The 15903-nt window shown below is 39.4% G+C and overlaps 1 protein-coding gene across 1 annotated transcript in view; it reads right to left on the bottom strand.

Annotated features, from left to right (window-relative positions):
* Window positions 1–9416: 9416 nt before the first annotated feature.
* The window catches only part of trabd2a (TraB domain containing 2A), a 56503-nt gene continuing 50016 nt past the window's right edge, over window positions 9417–15903 (bottom strand). The window contains exons 6-7 of the mRNA XM_058383975.1: window positions 13661–13921; window positions 9417–10260 (exon numbers count right to left, since the gene is read on the bottom strand). Of these exons, the coding sequence (XP_058239958.1) occupies window positions 10065–10260; window positions 13661–13921 (457 nt within the window). The 3' untranslated portion in view covers window positions 9417–10064. The remainder of the gene's footprint in view (window positions 10261–13660; window positions 13922–15903) is intronic.

Here is a 15903-nt window from a genome sequence, read left to right on the forward strand (position 1 = left end):
TCCACAATGAGCAGGATTATAATTGTCTAATAAACATTCCCTGTCATCTTCTAGGATTAACTGGATAATTAATAGTAGAATATGGATTAGCTTTTTTATTTGAACGACATTGTACAGTTTGGTGCATATTGAAAGAAAAGACAATTCAAAGACAAGGAGATGAACAGCTCCGGCTTAAATCTGTGGATTTTTTTTTAACAACTAAATGAATCTAAATGAATCAGGGAGTCTATCCTAGGAACACTGGGTGCAAGGTGTGAATAGACCCTGTACAGAATGTCAGCTATCACAGGGCACCATGAGCATGCCTTCACAATCTAAGGGGAATTTATTGTTATATGTGTAGAGAGGTGAATGTGGAGGAAACCCACGAAGACACAGAGAGAATATGTGAAATTCAGTAACCCGAGCTCAGGATCAGACCAGGGTGCCAACCTACTCTACTATGATATAGACTTAACTAAATTATACAACAAAGATAAGAACCACTATCCATGGTGAGTTCTGCTGAAAAATATATAAACAGTCCATCCTGTAGCTGGTAGATGGAAAGAAGAGTACAACAAACCTTGTTCTAGTATGACAGTGCCCCTTTGCACAAAGCGAGCTCCATGATTATTTTCCATTTGTAGTGGAAGAACTCCAGTGTCCTGCACAAAACCCTGACCTCAACCCCACTGAACACTTCCAGACCGTCTCACTCAGCTTCAGTGCCTGACCTCAGTAATGCTGTTGTGGCTGAATGAACACAAATCTCCACAGCCATGCACCCAAAATCAAGTGGAAATCCTTCCCAGAAGAGTGGAGGTTATTATAACAGCAATAGTGGAGTAAATCTGGAAACTGGATATTCCAAATGTGCTTATGAGTGTGATGGTGAGGTGTCCACAAACTTTTGGTCATAGAGTATATTGTCTTCTCAAGGAAAAAAAGAAAATTCCTTCTGGCAGAACACCACCACCAATCACTGGCAAGTCTCAGTGCCAAGACTGACTGACTGACTTAGAGACTCCAACTTCACGTAAAAGAGGTTGCTGCCCTGACCCCTCCCAAACCAAATCCCATAATTGTTCCTGGCTGGACACTGCCACTCATTGCCAAGTCCAGTGATACGATCAGGCCTCGCTGCCAAGCTTGACTGACTCGTACTCCAGTTCACTGCCCATCTGGACCTTCTGATTCACGCTCTTTACTGGAAAACCTGTTTCATGTGGTTGCGTGGTCCACTGCAGAGGTATGACCGTCCTTAGACTGTTGTTCTATTGAAAACTTCCTCACGCAAGGCTTTTCAGCAAAACAGTCTAATTTGTGTGAATGAGTAATGTTTCAAAAATGCCCTTCTGAGTTTTTACAAGCACAAACTGCCAACATTGATCGAACAGTTGTCTCTGAGCGGTTTTCTCAGTCAGGCCTCAAGCTCAACCACATTCGCATTCACGACAGATCCAGCGCTGTCAAGCCGTGTGCACTTGGCTAAGGGAACTAAAAGACATTTTAGCCTCGTTCATTTTCACACGGCCGTCCGCATCCAACCGTTCTGGTTTTGCTTTATCGTATTAATATTAATGGTAATGAAATACGGCTGTAAGCGGGGCCACCGCCTTCTTCTTTCACCCCCATGCTGCGGCACTCTTCGCCTCTCCGTCTTTGAAGAGAAAACCTATACACCTCAGCCCCCATTAGCGTGCCTAAGGTCTGCTGACGCTCCCCGGGACTCCTGCGGTCTTTGGCCTCCACTTCAAGCGGACCTCTCGGAGCAGGAGGTTAAGTAGGTGTGTTCAGCACAGCAGAAAAGGCTCCATGATCCACTCCCTGATCTGCAAAGATGCTGACTTTTCCCTCTGAGGGACTGTGGTAGATTTGGGTGGAAACGTCTGTGAATGGGAGTGCTGATATGGCCTGGGATTTTATATAAACCGAATGAGCGTGATACAGTGGGAACTCTGTGTTAGAGAATTAAGTGAAAACAGTTTTCATGCGCTGTTGTGATTTGTGCATCAGCATATCTGAGGAAACTCTGTAACTCATATCTGTGGAACTCTGATACAGGAGAATGAGAATAACAGAGTGGTTCACATCTTTTCCCATCTTAGTTCTGACCTTTCTCTTTTTTCTCTTCTTCTACTTTCTTTCACTCTTTTGCAATCTCTCTTTTTCCATTATGGTCCTTTAGTTTATATTCATTTCCTTTAAAAAGTTTTTTACTTCTTTTCTTTTCTTTTCTTTTCTTTTCTTTTCTTTTCTTTTCTTTTCTTTTCTTTTCTTTTCTTTTCTTTTCTTTTCTTTCCTTTCCTTTCCTTTCCTTTCCTTTCCTTTCCTTTCCTTTCCTCTCTTGTCTTTTCTCCCTTTTTTATTTTTCCTTTTTGCTTCAGCTAGCATTCTGACCACAGATAGGAAAGATTACAGTTTTTAATAAATGTTTCATTTGGGGTTAACAGTATAGAATAGCGTTCTAGCCCCAGATTAGGTGTAGTGTGATGCTAAGGATTTTGAATGCTTTAATGAAGTCCAGGACTTGGCTACATGCGTCTGGGAAACTGGCACCGAACGCTGACACCAGAGCCAAATGATGGTCCTTCTAGATCACCGAACAAGTGAGCATATGTCTTACCTGTTTAGTTTGGAATAAATCCTGACAGATTGGCCCGAAGACTCGCTTTGATAAAAATGCTCTCAGATCTTTGGCAGCAAAGCGTCCTGTCTCCTTTCAAAAGAACCAAAATAAATGGACTTGGAGGTTTAAATCATGTTTGTGTGTCGATTTGGAAAGCTCATTTGTGTCCACCTGGCTCGGTGCTGAAGTGTTCAGTGGTCAGAGCTATCATTTTTTATGAGCTTGCGTTTTAATATAGAGAGCAGATGTGATCAACATATGAATTAAAAGTGTGATGAATAATTTATCAAAGCCACAGGCCGGCCTCCGCAACCTCAAAGGAGCAGTGGAGATTTTGGATGTATGTGAAGCTAGCCATAAAATTGGCTCTGAAATGGATTTAATGCTGACGAAGGGAAAAAGTCCTGCATAATTATCCTTACAGAAAAGTCACACACGAATAATCACGTCATTCACACGTGCATTTAATACACGTTGTTTTTAAGACGCTTTATCTGAAAAGTTTCATACATTTTTTGTCATTCTTTTAGTATTGCACTTTTGTTTATTTTATTCGTTTTTTATTACACATTTCTTCATGTATTAAACAGTGGATTTTACAACAATATTCATTTGTTTCATTTGTTGAGTTTTATTGCAGATATTATTTATTTATTTATTTATTTATTTATTTATTTATTTATTTATTTATTTATTTATTTATTATTCTTTTACATACATGATACTTCTTTGAGGTTTTTGTTGCAAATATTTATTTATTTATTTGTTTGTTTGTTTGTTTGTTTATTTATTTATTTATTTATTTATTTATTTATTTATTTATTTATTTATTTTTCTTTTACATATGACTAATTTATTTCCACATGAAACTTTTGAGGATTTTGATGCACTTATTTATTTATTTATTTATTTATTTATTTATTTACTTATTTATTTATTCATTTATTTATTTTTCTTTTACATATGACTAATTTATTTCCACATGAAACTTTTGAGGATTTTGATGCACTTATTTATTTATTTATTTATTATTCTTTTACATATGACTAATTTATTTCCACATGATAATTCATTTTGTCTGTTTTTCATATATGATTTCCCCCCTTTCATTTTATTTCATTTTTAGATGTATTGCTTGTTTTTTTTTCCCCAAAATTCAAAATCCTTTTTTTTGCATTTTAATTATATAGTATATAGTTTATTTTGTTTGTGTATGATCCTTTACATGTGATTTTTTTCCCCCATCACATGCTTCATTTGTCATGTTATTTTGGAAATTTTATTTTATATTAAAATGATTCTCATGTTGTGATTTTCCGCATAATTTTCTCACGCATTATTGTCATGTCTGGTGATGTGATTTTCAGGACATATCAGGGCCTTATCATATAAATGTAAATTATATAAAAATAGCCTTTGTGCCAAGAGGAAAATAAAAGTTATTTCTTAACAATGGGAAAAATATACTTATTAGTTTACTCAGTTATGTTAAAGTTGAATTACAGCAAGTAGACTTCTCAAAGATTCTTCGAGAAAAACACAGCAAGTCCATAAACCTGAACCACAAGTGTGTGTGTGTGTGTGTGTGTGTGTGTGTGTGTGTCTTTTCCTCAGTCAGTTATCTTGCGAAAAAGGGAAATGAATCACAAATAACCGAGAAGAAATTAGGTCACGCTCTTCACAAATCAACATCAACATCTGTGGACATTTTTGAGATTAAAGGAGGAGAAGGGGGGCGTGTGCAGGTGTTTGCACTCACTCTCTTCATAGACACACACACACTCTCTCTCTCTTTCTTTTTCTCTTTCTCTCTCTTTCTGTCTCTCTGATTGTCTGTCCTTTGAAGTGCAGTTCAGCCTGCAGCAGCTGTAGCTACAGGTGAAGAACAGCCGTCCACAGTCGGACCTGGACAACAGCCATGAAGCCCCGCCCACGCTGTCATCTTCAAAGCCATGCTGATGATTCATTTACGCTTATACAGCGGAACAGTCTCGGGGAATCGGTCGTGCGCGTCCACATCCCATAATAAACCTTCACTCAGGTTTAAAAGAAATCACATGATCATGTGAGTAGTCATCTTCTGACCAATCAGAGTCATTTGCTGATTTTGGATTCTTTCAATGAGAATAATCTTTAACCTCATTGTACGGTGTTCTTGTAGATTGAGAGCCTATACATATACATATTACAGCACAGTGAAATTGTTTTCTTCCTGTATCCCAGCTCGTTGGGGTCAGAGCATAGGGTCAGCCATGATACAGCACCGCTGGAGCAGAGGAAGGTTAAGGGCCTTGCTCAAGGGCCCAGCAAAGGCAGCTTAGTAGTGCTGGGGCTCAAACCCCTGACCTTTTGATCAGTAACCCAGAGCACTGAACTCTGCCAGATGTCCCACACTGACTACTTCAGATCACGTCTGGAGATCTGTGCTTCTTCTTTCCTCTGTGATGTTACAGACAGCATTCTATTTCAGAAGACATTTATTCTGTTCTAAAGTTTAATATTTAAAGCAGCTTAGACCTTCATTTAAAGACATCAACCTTTATTCTTGGCTGTACTGTATGTCTTAATATTTTGTGGTTGTGATTGGTTAATATCTATAAAATGTAATGCTTAACTATAAAATCATTTCAATTTCAAGGTAATTGGTAATGACTACTCCAAATTGTTTAATTAATTAATTAAACAATCGTTTTAAGTTAAATAGAATTACGTAAGAAAAAAAAAAAAAGCTTTTGCTTAATTGAACAAGTTATAAATAACAATTAAGCATGTATGAATGAAAAATATTATTTTATATCAGTGTAACATTGGATTGAATAAGGATTATAGAAAATATAAAGATTATAGAAAAAAACCTATAATGATTTAAATAATTAATATAAACGCAAGGTTAATATGAGCAAATGTGTGTGAACTATCATTTTTATAATTAAAAAAAATATATATATATATATATATATATATATAAAATAAGGAATTTGAATTATAGTAAGAAAATTCAATTATTAATAGAGCATTATATAAATAAAATTATATATTTTTATATGCCACTGTTTTATGGTTTGTAATTATGAACATAATTTATTTTAGTTCAAACTCTATTATAGCAATTTAAAAATATACAAATTATAAAAATAATAATAGTTATTATAATCGATGGTAATTATTCAAATAACTTTTTTTAGCAATCTAAAAAAACATATAAAACAAATGAATTTAACGATAAAAGATTTTTCAATGCATTTCGTATTTTTTTGTATTTAATCGGCACACAGCTTTATTTAGTCATTAATATTTTTTGCCTGCTTGCGTCAGAGCAGGAAGACGATCGTGCTGTAATTCTGCTGCTCTGCTGTAATTCTGCTGTTGTTAAAGTGTAATAAAGCGTACACGTGACCTCATGCAAAAAAAAAACGTAACCATGTAGTAGATCTACTCTTAATGTTGTAAATAGAGTAGAGCTTGAATTGTGACGCTGTACAGTGACACGTGTTGTGCTTCACTTAGTACTGAGTCAATAACATGAGACCAACAAATTTTACTTAACGTAGCTGTAAGGCATGCACGTCCATAAGCGGCTAATTACGAAGCTCCAGATGGGATCCCTGCTTTAAACGGAAACAGAAACCCATGAAAGAGCATGTGGGTTTTTTCTTTTTTTTTTCTCAAGCAGACGTTTAACATGAGCGCTGTTCAGCACGGTCATTTGTCCTGCTCCTGATTACGCATCTGCTGTCAAGGCCTCAGGTCCCGGGGCCTGTGTGGGAATGCCCACCTACATGTGTATTAATCTTTGTATTTTTTTCCATAGGCTATGAAAATAAACTCTAGGCCAGGCGTGTGCCGCGATGCCTGAAGGAGCGTAGCTCAAACCCATGCAGAACGGCAGCAGCGCCAAATTCTACTCCCTCCAACGAAAAATGGCTTTTAACGTCGCTGCACGTGGTTTTGATTGATGACGATGCCAACATTGGGATTAAACTCAATGAGGAAAAAAAAATCCAGAGCTGGTAATTTTATAGCCACTTTATTAAATTATGACATATTTACGTTTTGGAGGGGGTGGGGGGTGGGGGTGCTGTTGTTTAGCTGTGCGTTGGTGAAGCGTAGAACCTGAACTCCGAAGCTTTCCAGAAGTAGGAAGGAGACTTCCAGCGCCATTATGCTCAACGCAGAGGCACTCGCTTTCAATTACGCCGCCGCGGCTGGAGCTCGGCATGCCAATGAATCTTAAACGCTTAGCCTAAACACACCACTCAATATTTGAATTCAGTGACATTTCTGTGCACCGGTGATTAATGAGGCTTTCATAATAGTTTGCTTATTCTTTTCCGACTGGGGGGGGGGGAGCTCGGCCATGAATTGCAGCATTATTGAGACCTCTTTTTACTGGTGTGCAGAGGTAGGAAGTAACAGAACATAGTTATTTTATTTATTTGATTTTTCTGTCATCTGATACACTATGTGGCCAAACGTTTGCGCACCCCTATGTGTGGTTCTTCCACAATGAAGTTTGCCGTAGCATTACAAAATTTTCCTTCACTGGTCTTAAACTTGTTCCAGCATGACACTGCCCCCGAGCACAAAGCGAGCTCCATGCTGTGTGACGTTCTGAGCGAACGAACGCAATTGTCCTGCACTGACCATTGACTCTGACTCAACCCCACTGAACACCTTTGGTATGAACTGGAACAGTGCGAAAATGTGAAGGAGATGCGTTCTCTAATATCATGTATACCTGCATGTTAACTGCTAACATTTTGTCTTTTTCTTTTCTCACTAGTACTTTCACTAGTTGCTATGCTTCAAAATTACATTTGGGAATTTTCCCCCCCCACAGGCTGTGTAAAATTTTGATGGTAAATCTCCACATTTTATTTTCTCAAGACTCGAAGTAACCTCAGCCAACTGTAATGCAGTGACTAAGCATTTCATCCTCAAAAAAAGGACCATTGATTGACACAACAAACCTTTTTTTAAGATTTAAGAGGAAGTCGTATTGCTTTTGAACTCAGTGATTCACCGTCCTCGCTCCAAAATGTCCATCTGTGCGTTGTCCTTCCCGGCAAGTCTGGGGAAAAGAAAAAAACCCCAGATTGAAAGCTTTTCATTTTTTCCCCCCATTCCCGCTCGCGTAATTCATCAGTCATCTGGCACCTCCATTTGCCCCATGTCGTCCCTTAGAAACCTTAAATATGTGAATGTTCATAAAGTGGACAGGGCTGGCTGTATATCAGTGCTGCATGAATGCCGTTCCTGCGTGGTCTCTGTGTGTTTGACATTTGGTATTGAGATGAAGGTATTGTGTGTGCAACAGAGACGTATGTGCGTCGCTGCAGTGGCTGACGGCTGATATGTGAACGCTTCAGCCGGTACACCAAAGGCTTTTTAAGCAATCTGAGCCATTCAAATAAACAACAGCAAAACGAACTCACATCTGATATGTTTTGCATCCAGGAAAGGGGGAAAAAACAACATGTAATAAATGTAGCAACACCAGCTAATTGTGTCTAGCTAATCGTGTATGTTATAGCTGGTAATAAACACACAATAAATCATCTTTTATTCGGAAGAACAAACACTTGGCTGGAATCGAGGTCTGGTCTAGCATCAAAGCTTAATCTTAATTTTGTGTAATTATAAAGTTTATAAGAATGGGTTATTACGCCACATTGCTGTTGAATTCTCTCTCCTGATTGGTCAGATTTTAGGTTACAGCACTTCCAAGCTACAAGACAAATGATAGTAACGGCTTACACAGGTATGCTGAACATAAGCCAATATTTGGTGTGTGTTATCTTGCTATGTTTAATATTTATGGAAGGACTCTCCAGTGCTTTGGAGATTTTGTGCTCAAGTTTATCTTATTAAAAATGATTGAAAGATAAAGAAGGGAGCCTAGTGAAGGAAAGCTTTATAGCTGCCTCGAACCAGATCTGCTCGAAGTTTCCGAATATTCCAAGCAACCTCAACCCAGTGAAGTCCATTACATGTGAATAAAACCCAAAGCCACATTTACAAGGGCAGTGAAGTGTTCGCACATTACATTTCAAACCCCTCGAGCTCGCTGTGAACACGGCCCACACAGCGCACATGGCGTAATGTCCACTCAAAGTCATAGCTAATAAAACATACGCCAAAAGGGCTAAATTGAATCATTTTTCCCCCAACACGCCTCAGACGCCAGGCAGTGATGGCTAAATCAATGGAGACAAAATACATCCTGAGCTGGGTTTCTCCACCCAGATCAAGATGGATTTCTTCCTTTTTGGCCAGAAACAGTGGATTTTTAACACGTACCCATAAAACAATATGGAGCATGGTCGCCAGATACTGGGTTATGATTTTTCTTTTTTCCTTTCAAACATCTGGGTCTTCATGTTCCACAAGCGAACCATGCAGAACGACTCGGGTTCTTGTGGGTGGAATAAAATGCGAGCCATCTGGTGCCCACCATCGATCCATTAAACGTGTCGAAAAATCAGAGCCTTTTCATTCAGCATTCGGAGAGAATCTGGAGAAAGCTGTGAAAAGCTTCGCTGTAGATGCTGTTGATTTGACCCTGAGCAGCAACGCTCCAGATGTGCCCTGAAACGCCTAATCATTTTCTCCCAACTGGAAGAAATGGGTAATGTCTCATAGGCGAACGCCATTCTGTGGCAACCTTTAAGGAAGTTGACGATCGTGTAATAAAATTCCCCTGGAGCTCAGCTCTCTTCTGAACAGGCACCAAGCCATTTGACACACTCAATAAAATCAAGCATTCCTGATTTTTTCTTTTTCTTTTACTTTTCTTTTTCTTTTCACACATGAGACTTCAACTAGATAAATAGTTTATTGCATTTCAATCGCATAAATCATAACTCGGTGCCACGTACTGTATGTTACTGGAATGTGTACTAGTGTGTGACAGTGATATGGAAAATCACGGGGGGAAAAAAAAGAGCCAGTCTGAACCGAAAAGAGCTGTCAGAAGACATAATAATAATAATAATAATAATAATAATAAGATTTAACTAAAGCTATATATTTAATAAATTAAACAAATAAACTCATTGTAATAAAAAAAACAAAGCAAACACATTAGAAGATGTAAATAATAGTGAAGCATCGCTTTCCCCGAATAAGGGATATCTGAGATTTAAAAAATAATAATAAGTTTGTTAGTATCTCATTTAGTCACAAAAATATAGTGAATCTTCTTTATATATAAAAATGAACAAAAAAAAAAAGCATCCATTTTTATTCATGTCTCTAAATTACATCTATGATACATTTGGTATTTACAGAGTCTGCACTCGATTGCAGGTGAATCAGTCATCCTTCAGAAAATGAAGAACAATTTAAAGGAGAATCTACAGCAGTCTTTCTTGTCGGTCTCTCCCCATGAAGTCTTTCTGAAGCGCCGCTGGACGTCACGAGGTCAAGCTCGAGGTCACACACCGACGCTTTAAAGGCTTAAGCCAAGAATCACCAGCACCTGAAGGCACAATATCAGCATGGTGAAGGAAGCCCCTCCCGTTGTGTGGGCGGAGCCTGAGAACGTCCTGTCGTGATTGGACCTCCCATGAGCTTGTGAGTCGGCCTGGACCGTGATGTAGCCGTTTATGATGCGGACGACCGCTTGAGGCGGTTCCAACGTCGTGCTGTGAATAGAGGAGAAATCAGATTATCACATTGTTTTGTCTCTAGAAATGTTTAAGCTCCTGTTTTTTCAAATGGGATATGGATGTGGGTTACATATAAATATAAATAACGAACCTCGCTAAACCCACAAGGTATTTGGTGGTCAATTTAGTGGTGATTTTTTTTTTGGTTTTGTTTGAGTCAAACATCTGTTATTTTTAAAAATGGATATACATGAGTCTAAAACAAAAACAACAAAACAATAAATGATGTCCTGTTTACACTGCGTTCTTCCTCAAAGTAACGGAGTGTTAATGGTTGTGGTTGGTTAATGACTAACACCTGATTTTCTTTACTGAATTAGTACACTCCACTCTGCTTTAAACACTCCGCATGATTCCAGCGGAATCCAAAACTTTGCTGAATTATATCTCTGTAGATCGATGAAACCTTGTTCGGATTTTGGACCGTGTGCTTTGTTATGAATGGGTGGTTATATGGCAAGTTACACACAGCTTGTCTTCTCCAAATACATTGCTCTGGAATAGGTTCAGCTGAATCATTCAATTTGTACTGATATTTGCGACAGATCCCAGCAGCCTTACAGCGGCAGATCCTTGGATTTGAACTATCGACCTTTCCAGCCACTGGGCCACATCTGCCCTGCAAATTTGTGTCATGCAGATTCCTAACTTTCTTTTCTCTTTCAATCCCAGCCAGGATTGTTTCTGGATCTTATTTACTTCCAAACAAGCACCGGTTACGATATAGATTTCCTGCCGCTATTAACAACATATCAATTCAAGACCTGCGTTATTTTTCTGTTTAGTAGTTATTACAACCTTAAAGGAGATCCTTATATATTTAGATCCTTTTGTCAAGTGAGAAGGTGGTAGCCATTCCTAGGCACTATAAATTGGTATGGCAGGGGGGAGAAAAGCATGTGAAGCACACTTCGATATTCAGGAAACACCATGTATGTTCATTTTCAACCAAGTCATATGTTTGTAGTTAATAATATTTACTTTGGTTGGCTTTAGCTGCAACGCGAGTGCTTGATCGTCATCACATTTCTTTCACTTTGCCCTAGCTTTTCAATGTTTCTTTCTGGGGTTTTTTTCCCACTTGAAATCCGTACTCTGAATGAAGGTTTACTTAAGCTTGATTTGAGTCTCCTAATACTTTTTGACAGTGAGCATTAGGCTATGCCTCAACGCAATAGCAAAAAAGCTGCTATTCATCCACCCGGGGTCAGAAAAGGGGTCTGTAGGTTTGAAAAGATACAAATGAGCTTGGATTTTTGAAAACGATGATCGAAAATGCACACATTCAACAGCGACAATTTCCAGTTTGAATGTTTGAAATAATCTATCATGGCACTGTCAGGCTTGTTGTGCAAGGTTATGAAACGAGCAGTCACAATAAATACGGCTATTTTCCATTCAAACGGAGGGAGAAGAAAATGAAAGCTGTTGATTCGGGGTAGAAGTCTGGCGTGAGTCAGGGTTAGCCTGCTTTGCGCTTCGTGAAAAAGGAGAAAAAGACGAATAAATTGTTTTAGTCCCCCCCCTTTTTTTTCCGAAAGTGAAATCACATCCACTTTCGCAGTCTCTGTCAACAGTTTCTGCAGACTGATGGTACTCCGAGGTCCAGCAAGTTTTTCCGCTTGTCTTTATGAGTCCAGCTGGCTAAAACACGACAGCTTGTACACGTTAGCTTAAAATGGTAGACAAATTAATTCGACAGGTTCTCCAGAGCCCTGGGCTGATGACGGACATATGTGCTTGTGTAGGAGAGAAAGTGAGAGAGACACTAGGTTCTCTATAATAAGGCCCCTGGACAACAACTTGCCGGCCAAATGTTTGGGTCCCAGCTGAGTTTCTCTGCTGCAGGTAAAAATAAATCCAGTATATATCCCGAAAACATTGTTTGCTTTTACAGTCTGGGTTTCACCTGTTGCGGAGCACCAGAGTATATTTTAATAATGAATCTGTTAAAGGAATATTTTTGCACTAGCCTAGGTGACTGCAAAATATACACGAACCATCAGATGGAGCTTTTACAAACATGGTACCAGGGATATTTGTTTTAGAGTTAGTGTATGTTTGGTAGAAATCCATAAAAAGGTTAACTGCTTCTGATGAAGTCCCTAAACTCCTTACAATAGTTTATCCAATTAATGTGGTGTATTATTAACGATTTAAAATCACTTTTCAAAATGGACAGATTTACCACTTCAATCCTAAGAAAAACCCTGAATGATGGATGCCTTGTCGTTCATTTTCTCTGAGGAAGTCCTCAGGTTTCAACTGTTGGTCCATGGGCGTTCACATGGTAAAGGATCCTTCTCCGTCGCAGATTGAGAGGCCAGTTCAGGCAGAGGCAGTGCTGCAGGGGGATGATGGGATTGCAGTCTCATGTGTGTGTGTGTATGAAGTGTGAGAGGTGATAGCGGAGGAGCCTCCAGGACTCTCAAATGAACGTAACACCTGCGTATCAGAGACCAACTCCTTCCTGCCAGACCCTGTTTTCTCTTGCCGTTGCCTCAAGCTAAACACCCCTAACCAGCACTGTATGCACTATAGGCTGAGTACGGCTTTACCAGCTGCCTGGAGCTCTCACTTCACAAGGAATATGAGGAAACATCCGGATTCTCCTTGCTAGATTGAAATGGATATTGTCCTATAACTGTGTTGCTTGTGAAATGAAGTGAGGATCGCAAGAGGAACTCTTAAATTTCACCTGGAAAGCTAGGTACAGAAATCTGTTCCCCTTGTAACTGGAAATAACCTTCAACCCTCGCTAAACTTGAAACTGCTGTTAGAACCTTTCTTTGGGTTACATGGGAATTTTTCTCTCTGCAATATTCTCACACACAAAAGGAAGGCAAATACTACGGTGGCCCCTTGGGGGCTTCTCAAAACAGTTACAAGTTAATCTTTTTGATTAAGTGTGCTAGTAGGGAACAAAGACCCTGGTTCCTCTTTGTATTAGTAATTTAACACAGGTCAACCTTCTGAGAATTGAATCTTCTGGACATAGGTGTAGGTCCTTTATCACTGAACTACCCCCATTTAACTACAATCTGAAATAGAGGATACAGCTGAGCAGTTGAGGACCAAGGGCCTTGCTCAAGGGCCCACCAGTAGCACCAATACCTTAACCATTTCCCTGTCTATCTAGAAGGGCTCTATCTATCACCTTTAACATTTCTTTACTTAGCCCAAACGGTTTCCCTGTCAGAAAAGGTGCTAAGTAGAAAGTGAAATCTAATGAACCCTTGAAGAAACCCTTTTAGGTAGCGTACATGCTACAGTAGAAAATACCAAACAAACCATGATACTAGGTCTTGGAATTTCCTATTAAGCCCAAGACTTAGTCTTAATGGTATCAATGATTTGATTGTTCTGCTCAACCCACCTTTCCTCCATGCGGACCCAGAGGTCATTGAACTGCCGGTGGCGTTGCTTCTTTAGCCTGTTGCGCCGTTTCTTCTTCAGCTTGCGCTCTACCTTCTCAAGAAGCTCCAAGCTGTCTGGGAGTAGCAAATGGGGTGGGGGATCCTCCTCTTCCTCCATGGGGCGCCAAAGTCGGTCTTCATGAAAGAAGGCTTCAACCGGTGACTCCACATCTGATGCGTTGTCATCCTCTCCATCTGAAGGATGGCTGGATCTCTTGCCACTGTAAAGAAATGAAGAGGAGTTAAAAGAAACAGTCTGATTTTACAGACATAGATTAGGCCTAGTCCTGGATCGCAGTGCGGTTAGTGGGCGTTTTCCCCACTGGAAATCCTTTCTAGTCGAAAACTATGCATAATCGCTGTATGGAAAGCCACCACAAGTTGTTCCACTTGGGCTGGAGTTGGTTGAAAGAGAATTGGTTTATGGAAATTGGATTCTGTGAAAGAAGAGCTTATTTGGACACTTTGTTGAACAAACGATCAAGACAGTTCTATCATGGCCACTTTGAAAGCGTTTGGAATTTTACTTTTTTTTTCCCAACCAGACATATTCATAATTCAAGAGGAAGCATCTGAAACATGCATCACATCAATAGTCAGCCAGAACCTTCTATTTAGATGTTATTTTCTCCATTTGGGACTATAGGAAGGCCCTAATTCTCTGAGGTTTGTACATTTTTGGGGTGGGAAGTGAAGATGGGATTGATGAAGCAGGATCCTGGCTTTCTGGAGATAAAAAAGAGAGCATCTGCTTCTAATCGGAGTGCAATCTGGCTCCAAGAAATGCAAATACATGTGGCTTCTAATGGTGTCTGAAACATTACAGGCATCTATTATAGCGGCAATGGTGCAAAGAAGTCGGGACGCCAAACTTTCTCTGAATCTTTACCTCGGAACACACTGGACCGCAGGCTTCCAGTGTCTCCTCCAATCTGGCAACCCATCGATTTTATAAATGCCTCTGTGTGCGCTTGGCATGTGATTGTGCGTCTGCTTATGTAAGACGGGAAGCAGAAGAAAGAGAAAGAGACGAGGTGGAACACCATTCTGTCTACTCCCTGCATATTTCAGATGATGACTTGATAAAGGGATGAGATGTTTTTCTTGGGTGTCCAATCACCGGGTGCACTCTGTGTATGTGTATGTGTGTGTGTGTGTTTTACAGAGCGTGAGAGAGGAGTAAGACATTTAGAGGAGAAAGCAGAACAGAGAGATGAACGGAGCGATCGAGTTATCTGATCCGGAGTCACAGATAGCCACCCAGAGAGGAGAGAGAAAGAGCTGACGTATTCAAATTCTCTGTGAACGCATAAATTCCACATGTTTATAACCTTATAGATGTAAAAAGATGTGAAAAAAAGAGGGATCGACTTTAAATTAGACCGTGACATTTAAGCCCAGCTCCCTTCTGCTTCCACAAGGTTTTATAGTCTGTAAGAACTTCACATTAAAATTTATTTGTTCCTTGTTGTAAACTATATATGCAGCATATAATAGTGGCTTTGTAGTGCAGGTTAGGGCAAGGACACACAGACTTTAGGAAGCAGTAGCATGATCACAGGCATGCTAAACTCGTCGGTTTGAATTCCCCTGGAAAATTATACTGTACATCAAATAATGTTTCAGGGCAGTTTGCTCTGTAACAAATAGGAAAAAAGGTTACAGAAGCCATCATTATGACTGCTCCATATTTAACTGCTCCAAATGTTCAGTTTTTTGTATTTATTCATTTTTATTCCATTGTATTAGCTAGCAGATACTATACTGAGAAACATAATTGTCCAATGCGGTGTGTTCGTTTTTTTCCCCATCATCGTATGAAAGCTAATAATCTGCCAGCTAGCACAGAGATATCGAGGCGATAACCCAAGAAAAAGATAAACATTTCCCCTTATTACTAGCGTCTTGTTTTAATCTTTAATCTTCAGTGAAGGTATTTTATTTCCTACATCTGTTATATGACAACAAATTCCAAATGCCATCACGTCTACTACTCACCATTCACCCAAATTTAATATAGCCTAATTTACTTCTTCTCCCCTGATATTCATTCCTTGCTACAGCACTGAACCTGACTCTTGATGTTAGCATGACCGTGTAGGGCCGATACACTTTTTGCCTTAAAAAAGAACCTAAAACTGATATTAATCAGCTCTGCCTTGGGTCCGATTTCAGAGCGTGTCACATCTTGTTACTCATTTGA

Source organism: Hemibagrus wyckioides, linkage group LG28, assembly GCF_019097595.1.
Source record: "Hemibagrus wyckioides isolate EC202008001 linkage group LG28, SWU_Hwy_1.0, whole genome shotgun sequence".
Taxonomy (NCBI): domain Eukaryota; kingdom Metazoa; phylum Chordata; class Actinopteri; order Siluriformes; family Bagridae; genus Hemibagrus; species Hemibagrus wyckioides.